This window comes from Cebidichthys violaceus, unplaced genomic scaffold (genome assembly GCF_023349555.1).
Source record: "Cebidichthys violaceus isolate CVI_PGR_0920_01 unplaced genomic scaffold, fCebVio1.0.p SCAF_17, whole genome shotgun sequence".
NCBI lineage: Eukaryota > Metazoa > Chordata > Actinopteri > Perciformes > Stichaeidae > Cebidichthys > Cebidichthys violaceus.
In genome coordinates, this window is record NW_027176340.1 from 2,519,437 (window position 1) to 2,532,621 (window position 13,185).

General features: G+C 44.8%; 2 protein-coding genes across 2 annotated transcripts in view; both read right to left on the reverse strand.

Moving 5' to 3' along the window:
* Positions 1-128: 128 nt before the first annotated feature.
* On the reverse strand, positions 129-4,126 carry slc25a20 (solute carrier family 25 member 20). Its single transcript, XM_068712022.1, has 10 exons — positions 3,912-4,126; positions 3,709-3,818; positions 2,906-2,998; positions 2,654-2,781; positions 2,478-2,568; positions 2,162-2,279; positions 1,661-1,733; positions 1,456-1,565; positions 1,191-1,315; positions 129-1,078 (listed from the first exon to the last, which is right to left on the reverse strand). Exons 2-10 carry the CDS (start codon positions 3,811-3,813, stop codon positions 1,016-1,018), a joined length of 906 nt encoding a protein of 301 aa, XP_068568123.1. The 5' UTR covers positions 3,814-3,818; positions 3,912-4,126; the 3' UTR covers positions 129-1,015.
* A 570-nt stretch (positions 4,127-4,696) lies between these two features.
* The window catches only part of nckipsd (NCK interacting protein with SH3 domain), a 9,384-nt gene continuing 895 nt past the window's right edge, over positions 4,697-13,185 (reverse strand). The window contains exons 2-13 of the mRNA XM_068712014.1: positions 12,658-12,770; positions 12,350-12,563; positions 11,687-11,762; positions 10,962-11,509; positions 10,039-10,209; positions 8,827-8,913; positions 8,298-8,436; positions 8,118-8,198; positions 7,905-8,033; positions 6,974-7,063; positions 6,706-6,878; positions 4,697-6,463 (exon numbers count right to left, since the gene is read on the reverse strand). Of these exons, the coding sequence (XP_068568115.1) occupies positions 6,239-6,463; positions 6,706-6,878; positions 6,974-7,063; positions 7,905-8,033; positions 8,118-8,198; positions 8,298-8,436; positions 8,827-8,913; positions 10,039-10,209; positions 10,962-11,509; positions 11,687-11,762; positions 12,350-12,563; positions 12,658-12,770 (2,046 nt within the window). The 3' untranslated portion in view covers positions 4,697-6,238. The remainder of the gene's footprint in view (positions 6,464-6,705; positions 6,879-6,973; positions 7,064-7,904; positions 8,034-8,117; positions 8,199-8,297; positions 8,437-8,826; positions 8,914-10,038; positions 10,210-10,961; positions 11,510-11,686; positions 11,763-12,349; positions 12,564-12,657; positions 12,771-13,185) is intronic.

A 13,185-nucleotide genomic window follows, 5' to 3' on the forward strand; every position in this document is an offset into this window, starting at 1 on the left:
ATCAGGCTGCTGTTAAAACAAGCTGCAGATAAATATCAGATGAAGATAAATAACTTTCAAAAATAGTTTGGAGGATTTGGAGTGTGAAATGCTGTAGGTAGAAACGCCGTTAATAGAAATACTCTCAATTGATTATTGACATTATTTATTGCATCTTTGACAGAAAGATGAACTGGTTCCACTTACTATGTTCTGTGCATTTTCATTCTTCATTTATCTTTAAAATCCTTTGACATGATCATCATCTCTCCGTCTGTCATCATTCTTTGTTACAGTCGTTTGAATAAACATGAACCGTCAAGGCAAATTATTAAAAAAAAAAAGTGCACAACAATCTAATTTCTAAATATGGATTTTGTTTTGTTTGTTTTTTTTAATTTCTTTACATTTTGACATTCATTTATAAATGTTCAATCAACGTCGTCATGGCTACTCTCACACTTTCACATGAACACACAGACAGAGAGCGTAGCTAGTGTCACTGAGTGGAGGGAGGTGACCTCACAGGAAGCAGACAGATGTGCAGTTTGACAGATGTGTAGTTTGACAGATGTGTATTGCCGAGAGAGAGACTTGATCAAACGCAGTAAAACATAAATCACCTTTTCCCTGATATGTACACCTGCTCGCAGATAACAAAAGGTAAGGCACGGCATGTTCTCTCCTCTCCTTTTCTTCTATAAAAACAACTGAATATAAAAGAAACGAGTAAAACTAAAAGGAGAGGGAACATTCGACTGTGTGTGTGTGTGTGTGTGTGTGTGTGTACTGGTACCAAGTCATCACGACATCCCTGCTTCCTCCGCAGGTCTGAATGATCCACACTGTCTACAGTACCTCAAGGTTTCAAACATAAATCGAGCACATTGTTGGAAAACTTTTAAATATCTTTGTGATTCCCTGGTCTGTGTGTGTGTGTGTGTGTGTGTGTGTGTGTGTGTGCCGCTAATAACTGCATCGTATTAAACAGTTCTGTTCCTGGGATTCACATATGAGGCGATGCTGAAACTTCGTCTCACAGGTCCGGTGAGAGCCAGTTCAGGAACTTCATTGCAAATTCAAATCCTAAGAAACAAGCCTGAAGAAAAAAAAGAAAAGAAGAAGAAGATAAACACAAACAAAGCCGATTAGTTTGTGTAAAGAAGTAAAAGTGTGTGATTTGGAACGCGGCTTCTGTGAAGTGCACTCACTGCGTTTGCAGGGAAGGCTCTCAGCATGACGGCGTTGAAGCCTTTATACAGAGAGCCGACGCCCTCCTCTCTGATCAGCTCCCGCAGGACGTCCCGGAACCCGTTGGGATACTTTCCTTCAGGAGCTGAGGGAGAGACACGGTTAAGACAAACCTGCTTCTAATACAAATGGAACAAATACAAAATAAAAAGTAGTTTTCAGACTTGTACTCAAGGGATATTTCAGCCTAAACAAATTGTAAAAAAAAATAAAAAAAATAAAAACCTGTTTGGAAACGAGACTTGAGTACGTCGGCTGGAATCGCGACCGCCCAGTTAAAGATCCCCGCCATCCCTCCGGCAAACAACACGCTGGGAACGCTGAGCTCGTTGTGGCTGCAGGGAGAAGACGACACGTTCCGCTACTCAGAGGTTCCACCTTACAGGACAACAGGCAGGAACTACTGCTGGGGAAAGAACTCAATATTCACCTTTTTCCCGCTGGTGTGAGGACGTTCTTCAACCACTCATAGGAAGTGAAGTACATCCCACTCGCTGGAACATCTGAGTTACAAAACAAACAAAGAGTGAAAACATTGAAACCTTACAGGATTATAGACGAGATATTGATCCAGTTGAAGCTGGATGATGACATAACTTAAAACTGTACAGACCAGCAAGTTAGCATTGCACTTCTACAGCAATGTCAAACTCACGATGGAAAGTTAAATACAAAAATATCTTCCTTTTTTTTTTTTTTTTTTAATAGTTTTTGTCCTCTAGTAGCACGACGGAGCAACATCTTTTAAGAATGATTCCCTGTTTTTGTGCACACACACACACACACACACACACACACACACACACACACACACACACACACACACACACACACACACAAAAGGTCACATTTGAGCCGATTGTTTCAAGTGAATTATTCTCATTTCGTGCTCCAGGTCTCAGGTTTTCGATGGATCAGAGTAAAGCAGCACCTCTCATGAGCGTCAGCGCGGTGCCTTTGTAGACTCCTCTGATCCCAAACTCTCTGTACAGCTGTTTGACACAGTCCATGGGTCCTGCATACTTCACCTCTCCTGTTGATGCCTGGATCTGCACACACACACACACACACACACACACACACACACACACACACACACACACACACACACACACACACACACACACACACACACACAGAAACACTTTACACTCACTGTCACTTCATCATGTGGAATCTACTATAATTCAGCGCTGACAACACCGTGATTAGATCCTAATTCACTGTACAAACACGTGACCTCTGACCTGTAGGAGGCATTTGATGCGCTCTCCAGGAGCCATGATGGCCGTGGTGAACACACCGGACAACATGCCTGCAGCGAACAGCTGCGGATACCTGCGGGGGGGGGGGGGGGACATACTTACACGTTACACACCTATAGAGCGTCACAGCTGAATGGACGGTACGACCGACTACTCACGAAAGGATGTCATCGGGGGATTTCTGTTGTAATTTCTTGCCAATTCCAAATCCGAAGAAACAGACGGCGAACATGGGCGTGACCCCGATGATGGGGGCCGCCATGCCTTTATAGAGTCCCTTCATACCCTGCGAGGGAAGAAGATGACGAGGAAACATCAGCACGAGGGAGGAAAGACATTTCAGACGGTTGTTTTATTTATAATGTCGCGGATGCTGAGGCAGCACGGATTCCCCCCCCCCCCCCCCCCACCTCTTTGGCTAAGGTCTTCTTAAGACAATCGAAGGTTCCGGCATACAAGAGGCTCTCTCCGGGTTTCGGTTTGGGCTGAGTCTGCAGACGCACCTGAGAGAGGAGAGAGGAAAAGAGGACGCACTTTGTATTGACTTTACACACACGGAGAGTCCAGCATCGCAGCGGGCAGCAGTTTGCGAACCGCAACTTGTTTCACCCTTGAAAGCAAAGGTCCATGAAAAGAAACACTGATCTCAACCCAACACCTTCGGCATGAGTTTGAACACAAGCCAGGCTGTGAATAGTCCCAATATTTAGAGCGTGAACAGACTTAATTTGCAGATCAGACTTTAAAGTGATAAAATGAAAATGAGAAGACTTGTTAGAAATGACCTCAAATATAATCTTAGGCATTTCTCAACTGCGTTTATTTCCCTCCAACATAAACACAGACATATCTGGCATAGGCTGATGTTTGGCCAATTGTCTGATGGATCGTGTGTAGCTCTATTAAAGAGCATTAAGCTAATGACTGTAGGTCTAATACAAGGACAACGCATTCAGGTCTGTGCAGGACGCCACAACACCAGCAGTGAGTGATCTAACAGAGCGAATGGGGGTCAAAGGTTACTGATTGTCGGAGCTCTGCGCAGCAACATTAACATCTACACCAGTGTGTGTGTGTGTGTGTGTTTGTGACATCCACACAGCTGACCCTCTGACATGTGCTCCAATGTCTGCAGTGTCACCGGATGTCCTCTCGCGATTGTTTCCTACTGTAATGTTCATACTGTAAGTGAGACACGCAGCGCAGTGATCACCTTGATGGTGTCGAGTGGATGTCCGACGAAGACGAGGCAAACGCCTCCGAACCCTCCCGCGAAGAAGTTCTTCATCGGACTGATCGGCTGCGGCTGTTTGGACATTTTGTCTAAAGACACAACAGACTGAATGAAACCGACGCCGGAAATGAACTCAGACATTCAGAGAAATCGAATAAAAAGACAAAGAAACAGCGTATTACCTGGTCGACGGTGTCTCCGTGAGGTGTGTGTGTGTGTGTGTGTGTGTGTGTGCGCTGCTGTCACTCCTGACACTCCTGACTGTAGGACCTTTCACCCACTTATTCACCCGGACCGGTACGACTGCGACACAGCGGTACTCTGGTGCGTTCCTGTTTCGCTTCCGGGTAGAAACTGTTAACTTTTGCTCAATGGAAAAAAAAAAAAAAAAAAAAATCAAAAATCTATCAATATATAATGTAACATATACAAAACGTTTTTTAAAAAAAATATTATTATTGGATCTACCCAAGCATATGCTAATATGAAAATTAAAATTAAACTTTATTCAAGCTTGTCTAAAAATTGTAAATTCTCAGTTTATGTAAAACATTATTCCATATATAAAGTATTACTATATTATTGTTTTTTTTATTCCATTATGCATTTATTCAAATGAAGAACAAAAGAATAAGAGGAAAAGGAGGATTTGCAAGTGATTTGTTGAGCAATGTAGGGAATTTAGTTTTACTGTTATTGCTAATATTATTTGACATCATTTTGACAAATAATATTATATTATAAAAATGTCTTATTCGGTGTTCAGTTGTTGTTTCTGCACCACCTTCTCGTTTCACATCTGGTTGCAAAAAGCCAAGATGGCGACGTATGCATGTGACACGTTTCATATGCATTTAAATGGTAGTAGTCATAGTTTCACAAAACTCTGAATTTATGAATTTATGTTTTTAAGTAACAAACAAAATGCACCGTCACAGAATCAACAACAAACAATCCAACCACTTCCACTGTTAAAATATAGCTTTATTAGTTTTATTATAACACTGTCGTAGCACTTTTGCAGACGATGTTAATCACGGAAAGAAGGGACCCTCACCTCTCTCTCTCACGCACTGTAAACAGACACACGAATCATCAATGAACCAACAGTCGGACATCGACTAAAATCTGACATCGCTTCTGGATTGCATTTACCACCTCCAGACGGGATAGCCATGCTCGGGACTAAAACAGATATATTAAAGTGTAAGATGGGAGGACATCAATCACTACGGCATCGGGGGAGAAACAAGGAAAGTTACATGTTAAAGTACTGAAACCACGAGGCGATAAAAGAAATGCCCTGTACTTTAACTCCACTGTCTCGATTTTCAGTAGGAGCGTCAGATATATAACTGGAAATCAACAACACTGACTAATGTATCATCTTGGATTATAATAACTGCAGTTAATGATGACCTCCAGAAAGCCACAGCTCACATCAGCCAAGACTATTGGTATATTTCAGACTTTATTGCGAGTTGCTATGTAAATGCTTATTGCAGCACAATTAAGTTTGAATGTGAATGCAACACATACGCACATTAATCTGTAAACGGTCAATAACTTTGCATATGTAAGGACGGAGCGATCGTCGTCGTGTTTGATAAGCGGTAAAAGAAAAGAACAAAAAGTACCAGACGGAGCCGCAGGAAGGACTCAAGCGTCTGTAGCAGCAGGTCACTCAGCTAAAAGCTTCGTATCGATAGTCAGTGTGCTTTTCTCTCACTAGAACAGTGAACTGGTTCAACTCGTTCTACTGGACATTAATTCAAATTCTAATGAATGAAAGAGGAAGTCAGTTTATTATAGAGTATTATACTCGATTAAGAAAACAACGCTTGCAGTAACACACAGTAGTTTGGTCCCACTACAAGGGAAGCACATCACAGCTGAAACAATGGCACTTTTATCTGGAACACGACTTCAAATCTGTCTTCATTTTTATTTTCAAAATCTTTCATTTGATTCTAAAATCAAATTTGGTTAAAGATATTTGGTTAGGATAAGATTTAGTTGTGGTTATGATTTGTAATACTATAAGTACAAGCAGTTAGTTATTGTGTGATTTTAAGATCATTATTTCTAGGAATTCACTGTGAAACAGCTCCAGTGTTTGGCCTATATTTTGGCTATTTTTTAATCTCCAAGTGTGACTGAACCTCACAGGTTGTTTTTGTTGTGCATTTGTCATATTTCTCCTCGTCTTGAAGGACACCAGAGGGGGGGAAAAAAAAAAAAGAATAATAATTTGAAATGGGAGAAGCCGTGAAAATTAGGAACATCTTTCTGATATCGACTGATACCGACGTCACACGCATGCTGCAGCCCCGGACTTCAAGTCCACGAAAAGACATTGGCAAAACTGATTAGCTTCTCTCAGCGCAGGCTGGCACAGAATACAGAGCGTCGGCTCTAACTGTCAGCTCTCTCAACATTTATTGTACCTCCCTTCAGTAGACAGGAGCAGCCTACAGTGTGTGTGTGTGTGAGTGTGGTACTGATATGGTTAGTCCTGGTTCTCACTGATCTGTGGGAACTCCTTGTAGATCTGCTGTACAATTAGCTTATCCATCTGTTTCGCTGTAGCGCTCCCTTCGTCCTCTCCTGCGTCCTCCTCCTCCCTGAGAATCCTCTGCAGCACCCCCTGCAGGTCAGACAGGCGGTGCTGGTGCTCAAGGTAGTCCGTCGAGTGTATTATGGAGTGCATGAGGGAGAGATACTCCATCCTCAGCTTCGCGGGGGAGGGCAAGAGAGGAGATTATAAATCAGACTTGGCAACAAGCGTTTGGTTTAGCCGGTATCATAAAACAGATAGATTCACATTTTAGGAAAAACGCTGGATGAGAATATCTGTTTCTATCTCATATCAGTCCATTAAATGCAATAATAATAATACAAGAAAAGCAAAAATGTGAAACTGTTCCTTTAAAGCCTGAGAACAAGCAGTAGCTGTGCGGTGTGTCCAGGTCTCACCTTGTCTCCAGGTGAAAGGTCAGATATTTGTCGAACAGCGATGTCAATCATCACCATCATGTCAGTGCGGTAGAAGATGTCGGCGGTCTCTCGGTTGGCGAAAACGTCCTGCAGGAACTTGAGCACCGAGTGCGGCGCTGGCGGGGCGTGTTTGAACATGCACACCGGGTCGTCTGCAGAGCAGAGGGCAAAGGGTGAGCGGAGAACGTCGGGTGCACAGAAGGCACGGATGCAAAATGAAGAATGCGACAAACGGGTGGCGTTTTACCGCCTCTGTTGAGAAGCAGCACCACTTTCTCCGACAGGATCTTGACATTTTTCTTTTTCAGCTCCTGCATGATCACATTGCTGCCGGGTGCTGGGCGACACAGACACATAGTAAGACAGTGAAAACAGTGCAGGACTTCTTCTTCTTCTTCTTCTTTTTTCGGCAGACATTTTGACATATCATAGCAAAAAAAAAAAAAAGCTCAGGTGATACAAATGACAGACGCGATGGCTGTCCTGCAGTTCAAGTAGGGGTTGTTGTTTTGTTAAAGCCGAAGGTCTACAAGGCTCCAGACTATTCTTTTTCACCACCATCCCAAAAATCAATTGAACTGCTCTGAAGTCAGTGTAAACAATCAACATTTTTAATAATTAGGAAATAAAAGATTGTATTTTTATGAATAAAAAAACAATCTTGGAATTAGCTATTTTAATCATAAGTTGCTTCAAGTAAGTGTCATAGTGTTCCCTCTCTAATATCTATTTTATATTGCTGTGAAAACATCTTCAAACTAGCGGAGTTATTCAAGTGTCTCGCCAAAAAAACAACATTTTACAAGATTTGAACACATCAAATGGGGTGTCCGTGGCTAAGTGGAGAGCAGGGGGTGCCTAAGTGGAATCAGAGGGTCGGCGGTTCGATCCCCGGCTCTGCTAGTCTCATGTCAATGTGTCCTTGAGCAAGACACTTAACCCCAAAAGTAGCTGCGTCTACGGTGTATAGATAGAAACTGAAGTGTAAGTCGCTTTGGATAAAAGCGTCTGCTGAATGACTGTAATGTAATGTAATGTAACATCATGATAACGTTATAAATCGCCCTCGCCCAGCCATCCTTATTGATTTCATTATTTATACTCTTGCTGTGTGTTTCCTGCTACGACAGGTCAAAGTGTCTGCTGTGAAAAAGGGGGTCCATGGTGGCCGTTCTCACCTGTGTGGTGCAGGTTAAAGGCCAGCAGGAGGTTCAGGAAGATGTCGGGCAGCTGCTCCGTGGGATCAGAGGGAAGCCCGTCCTCCACCACACCCAGCAGGAACTGAACAAAGTCAGCATTCAAGTGTTCTGAAAAGCAGGGAGGGCCAGGATTACGGAACCTTTAATGCACGCGTGTCAAACTTTGAGATCGGGATGCAGTATATTCCATACCGTAGTGATGATATGGCACCTGTTCACCCATTGAGAAGATCATAGTGAGGACCAAAGCTGTGTAGCACATCTTCTGGTGCTCTGAGGACAGAAACATAAGACAGACCAAGGAAAGGGCGACATTTAGCTTTGGGAGTAGAGCAGATGAACAAGATGAGGCGAAAGGTCAAATGTTCCCACCTTGCGTGTCATTCTGCAGGTCCCTGGCCAGCTCCATTGGGAGGATGGAGTTGAGGAGGGTGGAGATGAGAGAAGCATCCAGGCTGCACATCGCCCCGAACACTTTGAGCAGCAGCAGCCGCAGAGACACGCGAAGCTCCTGCACGGTCACATGATAACAACAATAATAATAATAATAATAATAATAATAACAATAACAACGAGCCAACAGTAACCAAATATACACCGAACATCACCAGCATGCTCACTAACACTGTGATTCCCCATTCAGAGCAACAAGAACAACATCTAGTTCCCTCTTGGTACGTTACAGTTGCTAGGCTACAAGGACAAAAGAAGAGTTTGCCACTGTTGAGTCAGAAGTATCACACTGATATATTCTTAAATACACTGGCTGTATGAAGTTGTTGTCTTTGAACCGTGAGAGGAAACTAGACAGCATTATCTTTACACTGTAAGCCTCATAAATTCATGTTTTTCTTGACTGCAGATTAGCTTTGAGTTAGTTGTGTTATTCGTAACGTCTTACCATCTGATAATATGAAACCAGAGACAGCACATTCTCGGAGCGGTTGGCCTTGCACATCTTGTTACACACCTCAGGATCTGCGTCCGTCTGAGAAAATAAAAAAACGGCTTTTAGTCGTAAAAGCGACGGCGTAACGGCATCACAACTAATCTGTGCGACGGCCGCGGTCGCTGCACGCACCAGGGGAGGATTATGAAGCCCATCGAACAACACATCTGCACATCTCATCCCCGAGGCTCGGGACAAACTGCCAACAAAGAATATTTGGCAGCCCGAAGCGTTTTTACAGACTCGAGTCTTTAAACACAACTGTCGGATTTGTAAAGTCGTCTGAGCCGGTCTGATCCCAATCAAACGTGTCTGGTATTTACAGCTGCGACAGCTGGGCCGGGTCCTGTGGTCACATCAGAGGCTCGTCACGAGAGGAAACTTTTTAACATCATTGTGAGGATTAACCGCTCGAAAACGCTTGTCTAATAATGCTGTGTCGAAGAAGTGACTTCATGCGTTTTCAGCTTGCATTGAAAACCTGCACCTGCATTCAAACATGTTCTATTACTGTGCATATTAATGCAAAATGACTCGTGCTGGATCACGAGTTCTTGAGTGTTTATAAGCTGATTTATGGACATTATGGGCGCAGCTGACAGACGTGGATGTAAACATGACGTTTTAGTCTGCTGATGTTATTCCTGTTTTGTGTTCTTGTGTTACTTTCCTGCTTGTTTGATATTCAAGGTGTGTAATTTGTACTACATATTTTTTTTTTTACTGTGTATCACTTTGTAACCTTTATTTTGAAAAGGTGCCATATAAATAAATCCTGACCTACTTATGACTGACAGACATACATATCTGTGAAATCCATCTTCAGCTACATCTTCTTACTGACTGTTATAAACCAGATTGTTTCAAGAGTTCAACTCAGGGTTCTCACGCGTCCTGGAAAACAGTTGACCCATTTTCCCCGTCATTGAAAACAAATGAGAGAAAGTGAAACGTCCTGGAAAAACGTTGCCGTGGAAAATATTTCAAACATTCTCCTATTTTCCGTTAGCTGAGAATGAAGTGTATTGGGATCTGAAGGGCTCAGGATCATATTAAGAGATGATTGAGATGTCCTGTTCAAAACAATGAATGAGAGGAACATATTAGTGTGTGATGTGATCCGTCCCGGAAAACGATTAGAAATAAGCATGCGCTGCATCGTACCAGGATCTTCAGCAGCTCCTCCAGGTAGCAGGCGATGAGAGCGAGGTCTTCGTGAAGAGCCCAGCTCCGCTGCTGAGAGTCGTCCCGGTGTCGGGCGAGGTCGCTGAAGATCACCTCCAGCCTCTGTTCATCGTGACACACCTGACCCTGCGGCAGCGCTGCGCTCAAATCCTACAGAAAACATCAGGAACACGCCCCTTTTCTGCGACAACTCAAAATACCGGTAGAGGAGAGGAACATTCAATACTCTGTCATAAAGAGTCTGGTGATCGTTTCCTGTCAAAAGACTGATTACAGCAGCTTTAAAAAGGACAATACCGGTGTTTTTAAAAGTGTTGTGTCAATCATATGCAGCAGCATAGTTTGAGATATATCAGCCCTTCAGAAGAGGCTATTCTCTGTTAATTCATGTTTTAAAGGATTAAAAGACAACATATACAGGCTGGAAAGTTACCAGAGCTACAACCTTCAATTTGGTTTTGTCTAAAACTCCGTGTTTTTTTTCCTATCTCAAAGCACACTGAGGAGACCTCTAGCAGATCACGGAGTCTCATGGGATGAGCGGGGAAGGAGTAAAGGATGTAAATGCAGCACGCAGCCAACAGCTTTCAGCATCTGCTGTTCGAGGGTCACATGTCACACTGACCACCTCACGGCGACAGTAAGAAACACAAATGTCTGCCAGGAAAGAATCAGCAGTTCCTTTAAAGCTTAGTCAAGCATGAAAACAGGAAATGAGCGAGTGACACGGTGAGACCTGTCCCCCCCCCCTGCCCCCCCCCCCCCAGTCTCAGAAGGACTCTGAGAAATGTCAGCTAAATGAAGACCGAGCTGTAACTCTAAACCACACCGGTGTTCTCCTTTAAGCCGGCGGAGGCCGCAGGTTTCTGAATCCACACGATGTAACGAAAACAAAATCTGACCTTGCTCTTCACCAGCGAGAGGAGAACCTGCTCCAGATCAGAGGAGGCTTGAGGCAAGGCCGTCTGCAGGTGGCCGACCACCACGCCCACGGCGACCCGCGACAGCTCGTAGCTCACGCCCGTGTTCTTCCGTACCAGCTCGATCAGCTCCGCCCCGATGGTCATGGGTACCGGCTCAGGGGTCGTGGGGCTGCCAGGGGGGCTTTCTGCAATGGAAGGGGGGGCAACGGGCCATTCAGTTTCCGGCTGCTCCTCCGCAGCGGGCTGTGGAGGAGATGGGGTGACACGGGGAGGCTGCGGAGCCGGGCTCTTCTTCGCAGGAGCCGGCCGAGGAGGAGAGTCGGAGGGAAGCGCGTCTGGAGGAGGCGCGGTGGGCTTCGCGCGGGACGGCACGGGAGGAGGGGGGGTGCTGGAAACGCTCGGCAAGCTGACATCGGAGGAGACCAGCGAGTGGGAGGAGCCGGACTCTAGAGAGGCGGTGCTGATCGTGAGGGAGGGAGCAGGGGACGGAGGAAGAGAGGACAATCTGGAGGGGACCTCTGGCTCCGCTGAGGGAGAGAGAGCTCCAGTTACAGAGAGGAGAGTGAGCAGGAGTGACCTGACTAAGAATAGAGTGTGTTTGTGAAGTATAGGAGCTGCAGAAAACACCGTGCTGTAATCTGTGGGTCTGTAACAGACTTCTGAGTGATGTTGTGAATGCTTGTTTTGGAGAAATGAGTTCTCACCTGGACGCCGGCCATTGCGCTGTTTCTCAGGGGGAGGCGGGGTGATCGGAGCCGCACGTCGAGCTTGAGGAGGCACCTAGAGGAGGTGAAATTAATGACATACAGGCTGATTTGAGGGCATATTGTGTGTGTGTGTGTGTGTGTGTATTGTTCTATATGCACAACTTGAGCACGTTTAATTGTCTCTGCTGTCAGAGAAACGCTCAGGGTGGTTTAATCTCTCTCATGATCTATCGTGAAACACATCTAACGCTCCAGATATTGTCATATTCATCATTAAAAGGCTGAAGAGATATTTGAATCCTACTGCGTTGTGTTTCTGACCTGCGGATGAAACCTCTTTCTGATGAACTGATGAAGCTGAGCGGGGATATTAATGTAGATTAGCGGTGTTTAACAGGCAGCCTTAAGCATCTTCACATGCTGAGCATTAATGAGTTATATTCACAAACTGTATTTATTCAGCACGTTGCGAAAACAGACGTTCTTAACAGGAAGACGAACAGCGAAACGGGTGGGAAACAGACGGATGACTTTGAACTTGTTCTGCTCATAAGTATGAAAAATGTATATAAGCTCTCTAAATATTTGACGCCTGCATATTTGAACCTAATTGGCGGCTTGAAATGAAATATTTAAATGCGTACCGTGTGGGTGCGTTACCTGATAAAAGCCCTGCTCTGCCTGTATGTTGTCCACGCTTCCCGACGACGGCACGCTCCCCTGTCGTCCGTAGTCTCGGTTGAGGCCGTTGGGAGGAGGAGGAGGAGTCTGGCTGAGAGATATTTCGCTGCTGGAGGATGGGAGGCCTTGTTTGCTACCGGAGGACGAGGAACTTCGTCGCGTCAGCGTCTCCTTTCTGTGATGGATCAACTTTCTGCAACAGAAGAGAATAAAGATATATCTATATATATACACACACAACACGGCAGAATCAATATATTGTCTTGTAACGTGTGTTTTCCACTCACTGAAGAACATCTCTCTGTTCCAGATTGTATTTGCCTCCGTTTTTTAGGGCCACGTTGTGGATTCCTTCGATCGCTCTGTCGATAGACTGCAACACCTCGTCCTGCTCCGGAGCCTGCAAGAGGAAGGAAAGAGAACATAGGGGGGCAAATTAAATATGAATCGACATAATCATGAAATTTTAAAACAGAATCAAACAGGCTTGTGGCTCGGGGACACGTGTGACTCCAGGCAGAAACCAACTAGGGCGGTTATCTAACAAAAACAGCCTCTTTGAACGGCGACACACACACACACACACACACACACACACACACACACACACACACACGCTCAGTGAGGCCTCACATTCAGGCTCATTACAGCAACCACAGCCAATGTCATTAACAGCAGGAGGGAGCATTCCTCTCCTGCCGGTGCGTGCTTTCACCAAGTACATGCTCCGACTAGTTCACTCTATGGATCCTTGGAATAAGGAGCCTCCTGACTGCAGACCACACGTGGGTGTGTCTGAGGAGAGAAACGCTATG